This window comes from Ananas comosus, linkage group 18, assembly GCF_001540865.1.
Source record: "Ananas comosus cultivar F153 linkage group 18, ASM154086v1, whole genome shotgun sequence".
NCBI classification, from domain to species: domain Eukaryota; kingdom Viridiplantae; phylum Streptophyta; class Magnoliopsida; order Poales; family Bromeliaceae; genus Ananas; species Ananas comosus.
In genome coordinates this window covers 9,945,941-9,965,917 of record NC_033638.1, presented here as the reverse complement: position 1 = coordinate 9,965,917, position 19,977 = coordinate 9,945,941, and the positions used below count along the sequence as shown (strand labels likewise).

The 19,977-nt window shown below is 39.8% G+C and overlaps 4 protein-coding genes across 6 annotated transcripts; 2 read left to right on the top strand and 2 right to left on the bottom strand.

Moving 5' to 3' along the window:
• LOC109724290 (50S ribosomal protein L10, chloroplastic-like) lies at positions 1,063 to 3,675 on the bottom strand. Its single transcript, XM_020253062.1, has 2 exons — positions 2,900 to 3,675; positions 1,063 to 1,377 (listed from the first exon to the last, which is right to left on the bottom strand). The coding sequence occupies exon 1, from the start codon at positions 3,479 to 3,481 to the stop codon at positions 2,912 to 2,914; it is 570 nt and encodes a 189-aa protein (XP_020108651.1). The 5' UTR covers positions 3,482 to 3,675; the 3' UTR covers positions 1,063 to 1,377; positions 2,900 to 2,911.
• On the bottom strand, positions 4,101 to 8,533 carry LOC109724289 (uncharacterized protein YKR070W). Of its 2 annotated transcripts, none has more exons than XM_020253061.1 (13): positions 8,387 to 8,533; positions 7,966 to 8,093; positions 7,762 to 7,865; positions 7,229 to 7,264; positions 6,860 to 6,933; positions 6,583 to 6,623; positions 6,262 to 6,333; positions 5,951 to 6,152; positions 5,637 to 5,732; positions 5,387 to 5,454; positions 5,099 to 5,300; positions 4,444 to 4,531; positions 4,101 to 4,326 (listed from the first exon to the last, which is right to left on the bottom strand). In XM_020253061.1, the coding sequence occupies exons 2-13, from the start codon at positions 8,082 to 8,084 to the stop codon at positions 4,319 to 4,321; spliced, it is 1,110 nt and encodes a 369-aa protein (XP_020108650.1). In that variant the 5' UTR covers positions 8,085 to 8,093; positions 8,387 to 8,533; the 3' UTR covers positions 4,101 to 4,318. The 2 variants fall into 2 exon arrangements, with proteins under 2 accessions (XP_020108650.1, XP_020108649.1); XM_020253060.1 differs by having other exon boundaries at positions 4,448 to 4,531.
• Positions 9,139 to 12,249, top strand: LOC109724092 (thioredoxin-like protein AAED1, chloroplastic). 2 transcript variants are annotated; one of them, XM_020252763.1, is made up of 10 exons: positions 9,139 to 9,404; positions 9,533 to 9,677; positions 9,784 to 9,829; positions 10,335 to 10,394; positions 10,636 to 10,672; positions 10,779 to 10,858; positions 10,959 to 11,050; positions 11,358 to 11,418; positions 11,740 to 11,802; positions 11,912 to 12,249. In XM_020252763.1, exons 1-9 carry the CDS (start codon positions 9,218 to 9,220, stop codon positions 11,797 to 11,799), a joined length of 768 nt encoding a protein of 255 aa, XP_020108352.1. In that variant the 5' UTR covers positions 9,139 to 9,217; the 3' UTR covers positions 11,800 to 11,802; positions 11,912 to 12,249. The 2 variants fall into 2 exon arrangements, with proteins under 2 accessions (XP_020108352.1, XP_020108353.1); XM_020252764.1 differs by having other exon boundaries at positions 11,909 to 12,249.
• Positions 12,360 to 17,026, top strand: LOC109724091 (DNA topoisomerase 6 subunit A3). The gene is given in 3 exon segments (XM_020252762.1): positions 12,360 to 12,688; positions 12,752 to 13,169; positions 13,171 to 17,026. Coding segments are annotated over 3 exon segments (1,353 nt in total). The 5' UTR covers positions 12,360 to 12,645; the 3' UTR covers positions 14,063 to 17,026.

The window sequence follows — 19,977 nt, the reverse complement described above, 5'->3', positions numbered from 1 at the left end:
AGCACCAAATCATTGACGAGTGGTCTACGAGGACTAGGTTCTTCGCGCGAAGCTTAGCACCTTTGTGATCTCAACCGAGAACAGAACCACAAAACAAGCATCAAATCATTTGATGAGTCATGAGTGGCGCAGCGCATGCCACAAGCAACAATTCTCCCACTCTTTCCCACTCTTCCACTTGTCCAATTGGTTCACGATTTATAATATTTCAGGAATTCTCTCTATTTTTTATTAAAAATATTTAAATTATTACCATTCTACTTATATTCAGTAGCTATAAAAGATGTTAGTCAAACAGTAGAATAATTATAAATTTTCAAGTGATAGAAATACTAGATTATCATAGATTGAGAAATATTCTCATTTTGTACTAAATGAAAATTATTATCTTAACAACCTCCTGACCTAAGTAACTTGATAAATTAATAACAAACTTATCATTTTCAATATAAAATATATAATATTTACAAATTTTCAAAATATTATAAACTTTGAACCAAATGGCTCTAATTGAAACCGAAATATAATCCACCAATAGTTTCTTTTTTCCCTTCCAGAAAGGCACCCGACAATTTATGTTAGATCATTGATGGCAATACTAAGAAAAACAGAACTTCAAGAACAACCATGTCTAGAGTCAGCATCAACAAACACCATCAACGCTTCATTACTCCTATTCCTTAAATAAACTCTGCTATGTCTGAGAACAAAGCTTAGTTGATCTTCTGCAAGTCTAGGAATTCTTACGCCTTCCTTATGTATCAAAATTTCTGGATAATCACCTCAATAGAAAGGTTTATGAATAACATGCAATCCATTACCGACCGTCCCTAGAATAAGTGGCAAAGGGCTTGGTGGTTGATACTCGAGATCCCAAGTTCGAATCCTAATTGATTCACATTTCCAGCTAAGTTTATTTCTTAATGAAATAAACGAAGCGGGTAGCGTGCTACCTATCTCTCTCAAAAAAAAAAAACACGCAATCCATTAAATGAACAACATCCAAAATTTTCACCAAATCCAAGCCAAATGACAAAAGCAGCAGGAAGAACAATAGGAAAGAGAGCTAGAAGTTTATCCCACACATGCTGGTCATAATATAACGAAACAACAGCAACAGAGATACACAAATGCCCAAGTCTCTGTTTTGTCGGGATAATGAAAATGGAAATGGAAATGTAAAAAAGCAGAATATAATTGGTATCTCATTAATCGATTAATTATTTTTGCCAACAAGGGAGAGACAATTATAGGAATATTCCCACAAAGTAAAACACACTTTCTGCTGATAATAGAAAAAACATGGCTCAATTGTGTTTAGCTGATTGACATTCTGGCATCACTTTACCATGTGTCCTTCATTAAGCCACCACATACCTGATCCAAGCAAGGAATAAAAAGATGCTAAATACCTACGGAGAAAAACGGAGATCTGAATCTGAATACTCATTCATAAGAAAAAAAGAGATGATTATGACAAGTAAAGGAATGAGATAAAAGAAAATTCACAATCTCCTCACAGTTTAAGCTCCTATAAATATTTAATCTCTAAGGTGAGAACCCACAAAATCAGAATGTCAATATATGTTTTTTATGCACATCGAAAGTTTCTGAGCGAACACTTGGTAAGTTCCATTATTTCAATGTGTCAATTTCCCTTTCTCTCTGAATAAGAAGCTCACCTTGAGACAGCTGCTGTGGAGATTCGCTCTTATAGGAACCTTTGGAATTCTTGTTGTGTTTAGTTTTTTCCCCCCCTCTCTGAGGCCTAGTTCATCTTTTAAATGAATGCAGCGGTCGCATGCTACCTTTCTCTCAAAAAAACAAGAATCTCTCTCTCTCAAAACAGAAAAAAAGTGCCAATGCACGGGGGCAGGTGCTTGCAGAGAAGGTGGCATCACTGGGTTTTATCAAATCCATTATGATTAAGCGGAAAAAAAAATTGATTATCCATTCAGATTCCTTCCTCACTAAAAAAAAAGGGCAAAATAATGGGCAGTGAATGTTGATCGGCTCTCAGTAAATGCTAACATCAGTTAAACAGTAAAATAGCATAGTCTAAATGTTCTTCAAATATTTGAATAGTTTCGATTTTCTAACGTCGTATCTGACTACTGAAACTGTTAGCATGCTTTCTCTAAATATTTTACTTCAGCGGTGCCATTTTTACTAAAAGTCGCCCAACGACTGAAACTGTTTATAAGGCTATAACAGAACAGTGGTGGTTCTCAAAATGTGAGTAAATTCATTCGTAGCCGACCATTATATGTTTCTATTGTGCCAAGACCATTCCACTAGCAAAGAAAAGAGTAAACAAGGTCCATGTTGTAAGTAATGTACAACCAGCAGAAGAGGTGGAACTTTAGGAGAGTTATTTTAGTCACATTATCGGTGCTCAAAGGTGGATTTTTAAGCATTGTAGTCTCAAGAGCAGGTCCTGATATGAATTATGACATTCACTTAACTCGTCCAATCAGGTCCAACTTCTGGTTTAACCGTATCCAGCATCTAATCTAAAAATCTAATGCTCTGCATACAGATGATTCAAGATAGAAGATCTTCGAGTTTGTACAAATTTTCGCCTTATCTTCCAAAAGAGTAGATATCCGAGATGTCCAAATAACATCACCCCAAATTTTCCATTCCCAGAAAGGAAATTAAATGTGCATATATTGGTTGATTTGGGGGCAGGAGCGAAGCCAAATCGCGCCGCTAAATCCCTCTCGAGCAGTTACTAGAAACTATTTGCATGTACAAAACCAGAGCTAGCTACCCCATAATTCACAACTAACTAGGAAGATGACCGCCGACGACAAAGTCGCTTAAAATCTAGCAATTGTGCAGATCGAACGAAATCCTTCTTTTCATGCAAGGTAACATTTTAACAGGAGATGCTTACGTGATCATCTATCTAACTCTCCTCCTTGGGGGGAGGGGGAGGGGGAGGGGCAGGGGCGGGCTGTACTGGCGCGGCCTGCAGGACGCCGAGCAGAGAGACGGCGGGGGTGTGCAGGCAGCCGAGCAGGTAGGCGTAGGACTGCAGGCGCGTGGGCATGGCCTCGAGGGCGGCGAAATCGTCGGGGCCGTAGAGCCTGCCCTCGTAGACGGCGCCGGTGAAGTCGTTGAGGGCGAGCTTCCACTCGCGCTGGAAGTGGCGGTAGGGGTTGAGGGCGGGGGGGACGTCGTCGGAGTGGACGAAGAGCCAGGCGTTCATACCCTTGGCGCAGGGGCGGAGGGGCTCCCACTTGGTGCCCTCGATGGCCTTCTCCACCAGCGAGTTCTTCGCCACCACCAGCCGCGCCGTATCCGGGAGAGCGCCGCGGAGCGCCTGCAGCTGCCGCACCGTCAGCCCGTGGCACCAGATGCCCGCCAGCAGCTGGCAGTTCTCCAGCTCCCGCCGGATCGCCTCGCGCTTCGACCGCGCCACCGCCGCCCGGATCGGCGGCAGCGCCGTCGACGCAGCCGAGCGCACGGACGTCATCGCCGCCGGTTCAGACCTCCGAGGGTGATGGTACGGCTTCCGCTAACGAGGGTTTTAGGGTTCGGGAATGGGCTTGCTTCGCCGCTCTGGGCTGCAAGCCTGTTTGGTCCAACTAAAAATGCAATTTTCTTTATTAGCATTTTATTATTATTATTTGGAGTTTTGTTATGCCCAGGAACATCTCCATGAGTATACGTACCATTTACGAGACTGCAGACAAAAATGAATACTACGGATCTCTCATTGATTTAGCTAATAAACAATTTTCTAACTTTACATTCACATTACAATTCGATAGACAGTTTTTTTTTTTAATTTTTTTTTTTAACATTGAGGATATGGAAGATCATTTAAATTCCCTATCATAGGAAAAGCTTTTTTTTTCTCTTTGCAAACAATTGACTATTGTCTAGGGTTAAACAGGTGCTCAGCTCCTGGAATATTGTAACTTATAAATAGCGAGGTTTGTGGTTAATATTGATCTCATAAATAGTAAGCTCTAACCTCCCTGTCTGATTGCCACATTCGACAGTTCGAATGAGACAGCATTCATGCTTTCAGCAAGGGATATGAGAGTACAGAAATATACTGTGTTAATATGCTCAATAAAGCACAAACCTGTCACACAAATGCATCAGAATGATGCCTTCTGATAAAATGAACTAATAATTTATTATCTGATCGGATTTCAGAAACAATGAGCACAGCATAGCTGTTAGCCTGTTACATTTCAGCATATTACAACCAGCCTGCAAATGGCACTAACTTGCCTAAAAAGCAGACGAAGATGTTGAGCACTCCTTCCTTAAAATGTGATCGATAGCCTCTTCAACAGTATCAACAACCTGGGGAACCACAAATAAGTCAAACTTATCTTTCAATCCCATTTTACAGGGAAAACAAAGGATAAACCTTGTTTTAAGACCCTGCACTGCATGGTAAAATAGAGAAAAAAAACGAACCTACCAAATCTGCAGGAAACTGTGTGTCGTTATCTTTCCCCCTGAAAACCCCTGTTCTTGTGAGGATAGAAAACCAAGGGCGCCCCGCCTGTAAGAAAAAAGTAAGTAGTTATGCTGGTGGCAATATATGAAGCAATAGATCCAATACTACAGTTTTTACAATGAGAACTGTATTTCAGCACAATTGGTAATATATAAAACTAAGAATTACATTACAGAGACATCCTTTCATACACAAACTATAGTGTACATGAATGGAGAGAGAGAGAGAGAGAGAGAGAGAGAGAGAGAGAGAAAGAGAGAACTACTAATCTATGAAAGCTGAACATATATTGCACGAGTTAGCAGGAGAAGGGCCAAACTAGATTAGATCTGACTGCCAAGCAATCTTCTTAAACAGGTCCCCTTTTTATAATAAAATCTTTAATTGCAAATTGTCACATCTGGTTTGGTCAGACCGGGGTCTTGGTAGCAAACAATTGTCACTTCTAGCATGATCCAACATGAACAACCAGACCTGATGGTGGATCATGTTGGATCTGGGTCAACTTGTCACAATGGTAAAGGTTGAGCAAACTGAACGATTCCTACTGGAGCTACTTTTATGGTGCCTCAAACAATGTAAACACACAAGTTAAAGGTTCATAAAACAAACCTTCAAGGCACCATTGATATCCACTTTAGGGTTATCGCCAATCATGTAGAGAGTAGTGAATGTATGTCCTCTTCCTTCCATTGCAAACTCCTGATGGGGATACATATTGTAGACGAGATTTGATAGAATGGCCTCGGCGTTCTTAAATACAAATGGATTTGGCTTCCCAAATGAGGTATACTCCAGAGGGGAATCATGGACTCTGCATATTTAGGTTGGGAATATGAGATATAAAGTCCTCCATATTTCATGGTAAATAGGAGAAATAACTTCGACAGCTTCATTTACGCATTAAAGATGCTTTGTAATCCAATCCTAAAAGCACCCATTCCCAGCCGTTCCGAAGGAAACGCAGCCTGCCTTGAAAAGCAATTTGAAGGTGAGCTCTCTTTATATTTACGCACAAAAGAAAGAAGAAATATGTGAATGCAACCTAAATATCAGCCAAGTGTTGATGTTCGAAATCAGAACTATCTTTAGAGTGAATGAATTCTCAATAATATTTTATAAGAAAAAGGATCCTCAAACTTCGACTTACCTGGTATTCAAGATCATCAGATGCAAAGTATAGAGGAGGTTGATGTCCTTTCTCCTTTCCAGGAAGGCCACCAGTTTTTAGGATATCACAGAGTACCTGAGTGAATGAATATATCATTTTATATTATGCCAATCATCTCGAAATTATTTCACTAAACTAAATGAGCCATCATTTAAACATCATATACAGCATCCCACTTATTAGAATCACATCAGAAGCATTTACAGCTCGCTGAATAATCTGATAGTTTGTATGACAGTATGGGGAAAATAAAATGCCGATTATAACTATATGACTAGAGGGAGAATAAACACCTGTATATCTCTTCCCCAGTCGACAGGGTCGCTAACAACAAACACTCCTTTCACTCTGTCGGAGTAAACGTTGCATCTCGGGTTCACTTCCTTGGAATTATACATACTATCCAACATTTGCTTTGTTTTCCACTGCTTGTAAGGAGACAGGGGGTCGATGTCACTGAAGTATGATGCATGTTCATCTATGGAAAGAACTTTTCTGCACATATTAGCAAATAATGAGAAAAGCATGCATTGTTATAGACTACTCCGATGATGCAACAATCCAGGTACAGGAAATTCTCATTGACCATATTGTTGGAGCTTACTTGAACCCATACTCTGACATTACTGTAGCAGGTTCCCCTTTCCCAACAGCAACAATTAGTTCATCTTCAAATCTGAAGAAAAAGAGGAATTTAAAACTTAAGCATGATTATAACGTGCTGCATTTTTCCAAAGAAATATAACAAAACAGAGGTGAGAAATATAAAACAAAATTAGTGAGGCCTTCAACTCCAGAAAGAAGGTAACGGTTAAAGTCCATATAAGTTTTTTAAACATTTACAAGGACTTTACAAGCAAACATGAACATAGAGGGGGCGAAATTGAGGATAAAATTATCGACCATTGAATGTGGATGTTTATACCTGTTCACCAGCTCTTTGAAAGGAGAATGTCCCTGCACTACCTGTGTCGTAGTTGCAATAAACAGAGCTCAGACATACAATGATAATAACAATAATTGATGACAAAGGAAATAAAAAGGAGAGCATGGACTCAACTTAAGCATTATGAGCATTAATTAATTCTAGAGTACCTTCACATTGCTATGTGCACATATATATCTTCGATATGTACAACCAGTCACAAAAAATAATTAAATGGCCATGAAGTCGATCCATACGGAAAGTACAAATTATGTACCTGGACAGGTGAGATATGAACTCCTAAAAGCTCACTCAACTCCAGTGCTCGTTTTGATTCCGTAACCCCGCCTCCTATAATGTGAAATGATCCGAATAGTCAAGTATTAGACTAGACTAACTTCTACAATATTGTTGAAACAAGATTGAAAGACGTCATTATTATGAATGCAAGGATGGCAAAGACTGCTGGCATGATGACATCATATCAAAACAATCAAAGTATCAAAAGCAGCACAAAAAATGATACCAGTTTTATTTGGCCTCAATCTTGCAATTTAGTAATCTCAAATTCAAATTCTACCCTACTTAGCCCAAGAGAAAGGAAGAGAAACAAAAACATGTAACGAAGATACAAGAAACAGCTCACCATTAGTTAAGAACAGAAATGGAATCTTCAAAGTACCTGCAAAGCAGGAAAAAAGAGCAGACCCTCAGAAACAAACACAACCGATTATCACATCTATCGGTGCATCACTTTATAGACAACAAGGAAATAACATTTGACTAAAGAAAGGGAAATACTTCCTGCAGAATCAAATCATCAATTGAAATGCATCCTAGTCAAATTAGTTTCACATCTAACGTTACAAAGTCTCTTAAGCAAACACTGCTGAGTGTGTAGATTACATAAGATGCACACGAACACTTCAGAATGCTTATTTGCGAATCATGCCCCCGACCTATTCAGCAAAATGCCCCAGAGAAACAAACTTAAAATTCAACCCCATCACAACAAGCTAAACCTAGAACATAGATAGCTACTGCAGAAACAGCAATAGACGAGAGTATAAAGCGACAAAAGGTCCCCCCAACCAGAATAAGCACATTGACAACAGATCAAATTACAACAAATAAGCATGAATAATCAATATGTTCCACAAGGCTATCTCACGTCCATACCATCGTCGCCGTAGAGCCTCCGAAGGGCCTGCGGCGACCCACCGATCGGAGTGCGACCGCGAAGAACAACGCCGTCGATGTCGAAGGCGATCCCGAACGAAGGTCTGCGGGAGAATAAGAAAGAGAAATGGAGATGGAATAATGGGGAATAATAAGCAGGGAATAAAAAGCGAAACGGGATAGTGGATGCGGGAATAGCGAGACCTCTCGGATTGTGGGTGGAGTTGGGAGTACGAGCGCCGGAATATCTCCGGCGCGGAAATTTTTTGCGAGACCTTCGCCGCCGAGCGCGCGGCCGCTCGGAGGGCGAGACGGAGCCTCATGCTTCGAATCTGTTAAATTGGCGGAAATTCGAATCATGTTAATTGGACCCAAGTTAAAATGTTACGAATAATAATACTGTATTTAATTAATCGAGTTTATTTAAGGTTTTAAATTGAGTTCGAGTTCCTAAATTTAGTATTAAGATTTTAAATTCATATTTTCCTTACAACTCAAACTTTTTTTAATGGTTGTCTAACTTCAATTTGGTTCTCGTTTGATTTTTTTTTTTTTCTGGTTGAATCCAGATTCGTTCCATTCGAATGGAATTTTTTAAACCCGGCGTTATAGTTATTATACACACCTACTATCCCCAGAAAATTTGAGATCCGAACTAAGGATTGCTCATGCAAGAAGCCCGTGCGTCAGCTGAGGCAACAAAAGGGCCATGCCTGTGGCTTCGTTTTGAACTTGGATTGAATCTTGTTTTTCTCGACCCTTCTCTCGAACTGTATGTAGCCCAAGTAATCGAAATACCTTTTCAAAAGCTCGTCTTTTCAGAGCCTTAAAATTACCAGGATACCTAGACGCCACGTAATCTCACAAAGTACGGAAAATTTTAAAAATTGATTTACTAGTAGTTTTTAGGAAAAACTTCTAAAAGCCCATTTGTGGTTCCACACTTTTCCATTTTAGTATCACGTGGTTTAAAGTATATCGAGTTAGTACCATGTGATTTCTCACTTTATCACTTTAGTACTCTGTGTTTTAAAATGTATCAAGTTAGTACTCTATAATTTTATTATTGTATCAAGTTAGTACCATATAGTTTTTAAAAAGTAATAAAGTGTGAAACCACAGGGACTAAAGTGATAAAGTGCGAAACTATATGATATTAACTCGATATACTTTAAATCATAGAGTAATAAAATAATAAAAAGTGAAACGGGGGATATTTGAAGTTTTTTCTAATTTTTATAGTTTAGTTAACTCCTATTTTAGTTCTCTAAGTTTTTAATAAATAATAAAAATAATAAAATATTTAAAAATTTTGAGAGGCAATTAAATTTGACAAAATGTGCGGGACCAGTTGTGCAATTTAACCCGTAAAAAGTACCGAACGGGCGAATACGCTGGAGAAAAGCAGGTTTCGGCTATTAACTGCTGATGCCATCGTCGTCTTCGTTCGACGCCAATGGCGACGCCGCTCCCCGCAACTCCTCGATCCATCCATGGAGAGAAAACCCACCCCTTCCCCGCCATTCCCCTTCTCCGAAACCCTAATCACTCCACCCCGACCCTCCGCTCCTTCTCTCTACCCATTAAGCGTGCCGTTCGCTCTACCCCTCTCCTTTCCATCTCCGCAAAATCGGATTCGCTTGGTAATCCTTTCGTTTCATGTTCGGCGCTCTCGTAACCTATAATTTCGTAGACGAAAAATGTATTATGGTAGTGTTTTATTATTTATTTATTTATTTATTTATTTATGGTTGGAGTAATCTCTACACAGGAAGCTCAGCAGCAGTGGCATCTGAAGAAGATCTTGCAAGTTCATTGAAAGGGGTGGAGGTTTTTGATTTAACCGGCAAAGCAATTCCAATTGTGAATTTGTGGAGAGATAGAAGAGCTGTGGTTGCATTTGCTCGCCATTTTGGGTGAATTTTCCCTGCGAAATTCTAACGATTTTACCAGCAGTTCAGAAGCTCATGTATAAACAGAGGTTTTTTTTTGTTGTTATTTTTTTTCCCTTACTTATCGCAGATGTGTTTTGTGTCGCAAGAGGGCTGATCTTCTTGCCTCGAAACAGGTATATTGATCCAAGCTTCATTAGTCAACACATTACACTTTTGTGTTTCTAGTAACATTATTTGCGTGAATCAAACAGATGAATCAGGGAAGAGCTTTGTCTCATTAAACAATCCAAGTCTTAGTGAAGTTCAAAATGTCATAACATTTTTAGCTTGAAGTAATTTGACTGAGAAAATATTTGTACCAACAATTTGGAGCTTTATAGCTTCCGTAGAGAATTGTTGATAACAAAAGATAAACAACAATAATATTTTTGGAGAAGAAAATAGAGAAAGATTTGGTGAATTATTGTGCCTTTCTTATGCTTAGTTGATATTCTCATATGTCAAATATAATATCCAAAGCGAAAAGTCCTTATAAGTTAAAAAAACAATATTAGATAGAAGTGAGTGACCTGGTCATGCTTTTCTCCTCTCCAGCCTTTTTGATACAAAATTTACTTGAGATGTAATGTTTCTGATTCACGCCAAAACGCGAAAGTTGTACCTGACATTCGTTTACAGGAAGTAATGGCTGCAGCTGGTGTTGCCCTTGCTTTAATTGGTCCTGGTACCGTTGATCAGGTATGTCTTAATAATGTCTTCGAAGTTAATTGTCACTTGGACTTGTTGCAGGAATTTTTTCTCAAAATATTCCAGAATGTTATTAATTGTATTAATTATAATTCTATCTCAGTTAAGCACTTTACTTGACATTTTTCCAACTTATTATTCTATCTGAGAATCTACCCTGTTCTTAGTGCCATTACATTTTGGTTTATTAGTGAGCGAAGCGATTTAAGTATTTTGGTTATTTCTCTTCCAGGCAAAGGCATTTTCTGAGCAAACCAAATTTAAAGGAGGTACGCTATCAGGATAAGTGTACTTTGCAAGTCAAAGACAACACTTACTGGGTGGTCATCTTATCAATAACGATTCAGTCATAACCATTTCAATATTCCAATGCAGAAATATATGCAGATCCAAACCATTCATCATATGATGCTCTTAAGTTCGCTTATGGTGTGTCAACAACATTTACTCCGTCGGTAGATAACGAAAAATCTTTTCTCTTTCATGATTATTTTTTTATCCTTGAGATACATTGTATGTGATGCCTTTTGACTATGGTCGTTTTTCATTGTTCAGGCTGGTCTCAAGATAATACAATTGTACATGGAAGGATATCGGCAAGACTGGGAGCTTTCATTTAAACAGAACACCGTATCGAAAGGTGGTTGGTATGTGAGATATATCTAAATACTTTATTATGCACCTTTCTAGTTTGATTACCACCAAATTTCTCAAGGTTCAATCTTTGAAGCACATTGAAAAGCAGCTCATTTAGAAAATAAGCAAACTAATACAATTTACCATTTCAGCACTTAATTTTAAAGAAATTAAGGGAAAAAGAAAAAAGAAGAAACAGTGCAAATTATAGGCCTCAACTATGTATTGGTAGTTGAACAAACTGGCATATTGCTTGAAATTTGATATTTGTTATTTGGTTCTTCCTGGTGGATTATTAACAATTACATTTCCACGCAGGCAACAAGGTGGAATACTAGTTGCAGGCCCTGGTGTTAATAACATTTTGTATATCCACAAGGTTAGAAAATAAGCTATATTGATAATATATATATATTTCATCTCAATTTGCTGTCATGGAAGTTCAATCATGTTAAATATCAAACTTTGCACATAAAAAAACCATATTGGAGTGTTTGAAAGAGGCAAAAGAGTATCATACTGTAATTTCTTCTCTAATTATTTCTTTCTAGGTCATTCAAGGTCTTCAGCACAATGGAATACTGCCAATACATTTTGCACCTTTCTTGTGCTTCTTTTAGTTCATTTTCCTTTGCCCATGACGTACAAATGATTTTTTTCGTAAGCTATTTACTGTATGTTAACTTTCATCATTTAACAGGACAAAGAAGCTGGAGATGATCCCAACATTGAAGATGTTTTGAAAGCCTGCTGTTCATAGGAGGTATTAGTCTATCCATTCTATTTATTAACTGGAAAGGCCTTATTTTCTTCTGCTATAAAGTTTTATTTGCTCTTTAACTGGGTATGTTTTTATGTAATACTTTTAGCAGATGGAAAGGAAAGAAAGTAGAGGATGCATAATATGAAGCATGAAATCTGAAGTATGGTACAACTCAAGAATAGATGACAATAATATGCTCAATTCTTGCTAGCACTGTATGATGATTCGATGATACCCAAGCTCTTTTTGAGTAATTGGAATGTTCATCTTTGACCCGAAAGCAGAAAATAGTGCAGTATATTTGTGTCTATGAAAATAAGCAAAGGAATTTTTGTCTGTCCTTTAAAATATGTATATGTATTTGTTTTGTATACTTGATGTTTGTATTTACTTATTATTTATACTGTTGAAAGTTTGCATTTGGTACAATTTTCAAACTTTGGACCACACATTTTGGATTTCCATAACCGTTGTCACTTTGCCCGTTATCATTTCTCCTGCTGCTTCATAAGGCCCATTTCCAAAAGGCCCATTTCTCCNCGACCCCCCCCCCCCCCCAAAACAAAAAAGTTGGCCCATACCACGGGAGCCCATTACCGTTGGAGTTGTTGCCTGGAACCGGTTCACCACGCGGTCAATGGATCGTGAAGCCATCTTCTTCCACGCACATGGATGGACCATGGATAGTAAAGATGTTCGTACGGTCCACAGATGACGTGGTGGACATGGTCGAAGCACTATGTTCTCCCGCACTACTAACCTAGCAACGAGCGAGTACTATCGCGAGTGAGAGTCAAGTCCTTGCTCCACCGCACGAAACTAGCAGCCCCGCGCTCGGCACCGATGTCGGAGAAGAAGCGGCGCCGCCCCGATTCGGCTTCCTCCGCTTCGATGATCCCCCATCCTTCCTCACCTCTCCGAGCTTCGGCTTCGCCCCCTTGATCGCCCCCCGCCGCCCCTCCGCCGCCGCCGCCGAAGAAGAAGGATAAGCCCCGGGGTTCCTCCTCCTACGCCCAGGATCTCCGGAAGCAGCTTAAACCCGACGCCGAGATCCTCGCCACCGTGCGCCGCATCTACGAGGAATCGTCGTCCTCGTCCTCCGCCAACACCAGTACCCACGCCCCCAACAACCCCGACGGCGCCAACAATGGCGAGGCCGCCAAAACCCTAACCCTCGCGGACCTCAACCTCTCGTCGTCGTGCCGCGAGGTCGCGGACCTCGACTCCCCCTCCGTGCTCCGGGCCATCGAGCGGTCCATCCTGGCCGTGGCCCGGTCCATCCTGTCCGGGCGCGGCTTCTCCTTCTCCGTGCCGTCGCGCTCGTCCTCGAACCAGCTGTTCGTCCCGGAGCTCGACCGCGTCGTCGTCCCGCCCCTTCGCCCACCTCTCGACGGTGCGCAAGGCCACCATCACCGCCCGCGTCCTCTCGCTCGTCCACGCGGTGCTCCTCCGCGGCATCCACGTGACGAAGCGCGACCTCTTCTACACGGACGCGAAGCTCTTCGGGGACCAGTCCCACTCGGACGCCGTGCTCGACGACGTGTCGTGCATGCTCGGGTGCACCCGGTCGTCCCTGCACGTGGTGGCGTCGGAGAAGGGCGTGGTGGTGGGGCGCCTCGTCTTCTCCGACGACGGCGACCGCATCGACTGCACCCGCATGGGCATCGGCGGCAAGGCGATCCCCCCGAACATCGACCGCGTGTCCAACCTGCAGAGCGACGCCCTGTTCGTCCTGCTGGTGGAGAAGGACGCGGCCTTCATGCGGCTCGCCGAGGACCGCTTCTACAACCGCTTCCCCTGCATCATCCTCACGGCCAAGGGCCAGCCCGACGTCGCCACCCGCCTCTTCCTGCGCAAGCTCAAGGCCGAGCTCAGGCTGCCCGTGCTGGCCCTCGTCGACAGCGACCCCTACGGCCTCAAGATCCTCTCCGTCTACATGTGCGGCTCCAAGAACATGTCCTACGACAGCTCCAACCTCACCACGCCCGACATCAAGTGGCTCGGCGTGCGCCCCAGCGACCTCGACAAGTACCGCGTCCCGGAGCAGTGCCGCCTCGCCATGACGGAGCAGGACGTCAAGGCCGGCAGGGACCTGCTCGAGGAGGACTTCGTCAGGCGCAACGCCGGCTGGGTGCGCGAGCTCGAGACCATGCTGCGCGCCCGCCAGAAGGCCGAGATCCAGGCCCTCAGCTCCTTCGGCTTCCAGTACCTCACCGAGGTTTACCTACCTCTCAAGTTGCAGCAGCAGGACTGGCTCTAGTCTAAGCCTTTCCTCTCTCTCTCTCTCTCTCTCTCTCTCTCTTTCTCTCTCAGGGTTGTAGTAGTGTCTATTAGTTGATTCAACTATATAATGTTCAACACTATGAATTGGATTCTCATGCTCAACATCATTAGGCTTTCATGAGTGGGAGAATGATTGTTTGTTTTGTAGAGACTAGAGAGAAACCTACTTACAGCACTAGGCATTCCGAGTGGAAGGTTCTGAATTTTATGTAAGAGGCATTCTTCCTATCTTGATGCTCTATTGCACCACAAGTACACAGCAGGCAAGTTAACTGCTGTGTGTAGCAAAGCACTATCCTTTGATTCATAATCTATATATTGTTGTTTGGTAGATGACCAGACCCTCTTAGAGGTGGTGGAGTCTAGCGACTCTTCTCAACAAACAGAATTTAAATAGATGTTCCTATTCCTAGTTTCGTACCAAAATTATCAATGGCATGTAAATTTTTCTCTGCAGCCCCTTTTAAGATGCTAGAAGGGCACTAATGCGCAAAAGTTTGCCTTTAATTTTTGGGGAAAATGTACCTTGAATCTGTCGTTGATCAGTAGGAAATTTGGTTGAAACACAGCAAAAATGGAAGAAAAGGAGACTTATAGTTAGACAAACTGTACAACTTGAAGAAAATGGGCCTTCCTATTGAAGTTCATTTGTTGTTTACCTGCATTCTTGAAACAAGTATTTCCTATCTTCGAACCAAATTTTGATGTTCTGATAAAATAAATCCTAATTAGTTATTACTGTTATTAGTGTGGAATCAATTCTGAATTGCTACTTAGTAGTAGTCTCTGTTAACAATATTCATATTTTGTCGAAAGCAAGATTAGTGGCCTGGGGTTAGAATTTAGCTCTCTTTGCTCTCTTTGTATGTGATGCTGTGTGATGCAAGCATGAAGATACTTCATGATGTCAAGGAAATCTTAGCCGGGTTGCATGTTGGACAAAAATGTCCATGTCTTCATTGTCTAAACTGAGATACCCTACCTGTAGTGAAAACTTGTGCGCCAAGGTTTCTCCCCACACCTGAGATACCCTGCCTGTAGTGAAAACTTGTGCGCCAAGGTTTCTCCCCACACCTCACTGCTGAAGTATGCAAATATTTTGGGATGGAAACTGAATTTGAATCTTGTATAAATGAATTAGCTTCATTGCTGTAAAAATCCAGTGAATAACTCTTCTAAGATCCACTTCAGTAATAACAAAAATACTCTTTTGTATCAGTGTTCACTGGTCAGTTCTGTTATAGGGTAGAATATTAGTCTTTAGTTTAAAGTTGGAGGTAAGATTTCTTCTATGATGGTTAAACCAAGGAGAAGAATACAACTGCACATTTTATTCATGAATAAACTGTTTCTTTGGTGAAATAGTGGAATTTATCTATCCTGCCTTTCTTTTCCTGCAAATTCTTTTCTTTTTTCCAGTGGAAACTGGAAAGTACACAAAAAGACATTAGATATCGATCTATAATGTACTGATTTTGCATGTTTACTTGCTGATGAAAAAGGAGAGTATAGCAACAAAACAAGAAGCTGAAAAAGGCATCCTTGCCAGCTAACATGAGGGCTGACTCATTGAACAAAATGTCTACTTATTATTAGAGAATAGTCCTATTGACTGATACAGTCCTGGTGTGAACAAAATTCTTGACTTTTTTGTGTCTGGAATTCAAGTCAACTTTTCTCATGGCTCCTTTCTTGTTTTTGTTTTCTCTGTTAAAGTTATATTATATCACCTACTTCTTTTAATAGTCATTATGCGATTCCTAGATTAGGGCTTTTCATAAGGTATTAAGGTGGTTGTTATTTACTCGTAAATCATCTTGTGTATGGATATGTTATGGTCCTAACACCGTGCAAACTATTGACCTATCTGATCCAACACTTAGAACCCAAATAAGCCGGTGGGTTCTAGACCTTCGATCTACATTTGACTCGGGTGCTAAACTACCGGATTGAACAACTCTAGGCCTAAATTGGGCATCTGAATCGAAACCCAGATCAATAACCATTGGATCCAATGTTACAGACTAATGTTGGGTCGAGCTCGAGTCGGGTTAGTGGTTACGGTGGGGCCCGTCGATTTGAACCCTTTGAATAATTCAAAGATTCTCTAAGAAGAAGAAGAAACCTTCTAGACAAAGCTTCTCCTTGGGAGCCAAGGAAGCTCACTGAAACAATATAAATACATCAATACTCCCCCTCTGCAACTCCACTTCGCTTTACAACAAATTTCGAGCTCTCTTTCTCTTTGCTCACTCTTAAAACCCCAGATTTCCTTTCGAGCTGGCAAATTAGCATCCATGGAGCTTCGCACATCCTCGAAGAATCAGAAGGAGAAGAAAGGGAGGCCTCTGCCGAAGAGAGGGCAGGTAAAAGCAAAGATATTCTCAATGTTGGTTCGATTGCTCGTCCCGAAAGGATTGAAGAAGAATAAGGGTGACGAGTTTAAAGAATGCGAGCAAGCGAGTACGCCTTCGAATCCTGCTGTAAGAATTGAATGGTGTGTACACTACTCTGGAGATAAGCAGTTGTTATTATGGAAAGGGCTTGTTAAGGCGGATGGTTCTTCTGCAGGTGCTCCTCTTGAGAAAGGCGGAGGCGCGAATTGACTTCTCAAGGTTGGTATTGTACAGAAGATCAGAGCAGCAGGAGGAGAGTTTGCTTGTTTGGATTAATGAATGACCAAAAATTTGTATGTAAAGGCATTGTAATGTTAAATACTGAGATTTTCAGTGGAGATTGAAGGCCCAGATGTTGGGGACAGAGAAATCCTGGATACTGGTTTTCCTTTTTTTTTCTTGAAAAAAAAAAATTAACATATTGTTGTACAATGCCTTATATTATTATTAGAGAGAGAGAGCCCTGGGTGCTTATTTGACCACGGTATGTAATATAAATGGAAAATTATTATCAATCCAGTGTTTGAAACTCTTTTGTATGTAAACCGTAACTGTTGGTGTAATTCTCCATTAGCAGTAAACTATTAATAAGTGTGGAGAAATGCTATGTTTTAACCCTAGGATATATATATATATATATATATATATATATATATATATATATATATATATATATATATATATNGTAAAAAAAAAAAAAAGTGAAAATTTTAGCCTTTGGATGGATATATATGTTGTAAGATTAATTGTACATGGCGGTAGCAACATCAATCTTGCATCTGAAGGAGCGGTAAAACAATTGAACTTTTTGAGATAATTAATAGTTCACCTTACTCACGTTCTCCCTTTTTTATACTCTCCATTGAATTGCTTGATTAAGCCAACGCGAAGGAATCGAGTTATTATTTATTTTATCTGTGCTATTTGAAATAATGATGTAGATACTATTTTCACCGGGTAGGCATTGTAGCCAAGTTGGATGAGAATTAGAAACGTGGTGGAATGAAGAAGTTGATGATAAGGATGCGCGCATGTGCTCAGCTTCGCCTCATCTTGTCAACATGCCTATCAAGCTTGGCCATCTCTCCCTGCACACGGTCCTCTCCTGATTCTCCCTAAACAGTTTATACCGTCTGTGCTTTTAAATTTAAAATTTCGAATATCAATTATTAAGTTTTTTTTGTTATTTGCACTTAAAGACCGTTTATAAATTTTTTTTTTGAGAGAAAGATAGCATATTATCTGCTTTGTTTATTTTTTTTAGAAATAAACTTAGCTGGAAAATGCGAAGCAACTAATTTTCGAACTTAAAATTTTGGATACAACCACTAAATTCTTTGCCACTTGCGCTAGAAAGGGTCGGTATAAATATTTTCTATTTCAATCAGATTATTAATACAAGAGGACTTAAATTTAACACTTGAGACTAGTTAATATTCTTTTAAAATTGTATTTCTATTCCAGAATAGTTATCATCGTGGTGGTATACATTCATAGGTCTCGCTAATTCGCGATTACAATAAATTTCAATCTCATGTTTTTGAGCTATCCAGAACGCGCGCGTTACCTTAGCTTACATTTAACAATCGACAATCATCACGGGATTTTGCATTTATGCCATGATAACATTTTAGTGCTGAAAATGCTTGCCCCTTTTTGGTGACCCCTTAGAAAGAGTTTCAAATTAGGTGTATCATTGAATCACAAGATCCCCACACATTATGAACTAATGAGAGAGTGGGATGGTATGCTTCTGGAAGCACGGAGCCCTCCGTGCTTCCAAGTTGTTTTCGATGTTTGGATTTTCGAATCGACGATCGGCTCCATTAGAGTTGATCTAGAGTATTTGAAGTACCTACAAAATAAATTTTGTGATTTTTCGATATCATTTGCCTAGTGATCGAAAGGACTCAAAATCAATAATTTTAATGGCCGTGGTGAGCCATTTGCAAGTTTAACGGTGTAGAAATATTCAAATCACATGAAATTTTGATAGAAAATTCTTTATACCATATAAAACAAGATCAATAACTTCGATCTAAAATTTTAATGTCATATCATCATATTTTGTAAGATTTTTATTTTCAGCCGTTGATTTTGAGCCACTTCGATCGCTAGGCAAATGATATCGAAAAATCGCAAAATTCATTTTCTAGATATTTCAAATATTCTAGATCAAGTTTAACGGAGCCGATCGTCGATTCGAAAGTCCGAATACCGAAAATAATTTAGAAGCACGAAACGCTTTGTGTTTTCAGAAGCATACCAGATGCACTCCTAATGAGAACTCCGTGATTAAATGCTCCAGATTCAGAGCATTTAGACCTTCTTTCGATCTCTCAAAAGGTTACATACTCTTTTAGCGCCGTATCAATAATTTGCAGAGCCTAACTTTTTGGAGTCAAATATCTTTCCCGTTATTATAAAGCTTGAGTCTGCTGACGCTGCATGAGTGATGTCATTGAACTGCGCAGGAACTGATGCCAAGTTGTTGTCAATCCAGTAAAGCAGTTTTTTTTTTTTTTCTCTTCTCGGAGAAAGAGCACAGGTACAATGTATAACATGGCTTATTACTCCTGCACGCTGATGAAATGATGACAACGACCAGAAAAAAAACAAAGGAGGGTTTAATTTAATTTAATTTTAATCTAATTTAATCCGACGCTACGCCTTTGTTGGTATTGACAAAGTAAAATTCCTGCAACAAAGTAATACATGGCATTGGAAATTTTGTTCAATCACGTGTATCTTTTGTCACCAAATATAGTGGTAGTTGTTTTCGCGAAATTTGTCTGTGAGTCATAAAAATATTAAATTTAAGGAAAAACTTCAAAAACCCCCCCTGTGGTTTCATGTATTCTCACTTTCATACCCTGTGGTTTAAAACATATCAATTTGCCCCCCTGTGGTTTCATTTTTTTCTTTTTGTTATCAATTTTATTATTTTTTTTTTCTTAAATTAGTGCCAAAATTAAAATTAAAAGATATTAAAGTGAATATTCGATAAACATAGATGGTTATCTGAAGTTTTTTGTATATAATTTAACGAAATATTAACGAAAAAGCTTCTGAAAAGATAAAAACGAAACCACAGGGGGGCAAATTGATACGTTTTAAACCACAGGGTACTAAAGTGAGAATGCATGAAACCACAGAGGGGGTTTTTGAAGTTTTCCCTAAATTTAATTATGTAACAAGGAAGTTTGGGAGAGAGATTGATAAATGGAAAAGAAGAACACAAATAAACTCTAATCATTAAGGAAAAAAAAAATGTGAATATTACTATTTAAAAGATAGATGTCGAAGTAAACAATATCGAACTAAATATGTTTGTTTCATTGAAGGTAGAGAGGACAAAATAATTTTCGGTCACATGCTGTTCACTTCTGTCGTTTAGCTCATCGTAATTTTACTTCTAATCAAAAAATTTCAAAATAACGTAATAAACTTCAGCCAATTTTAAACCGAAGTCAATTAAAAAATAAACAGTGAGGAA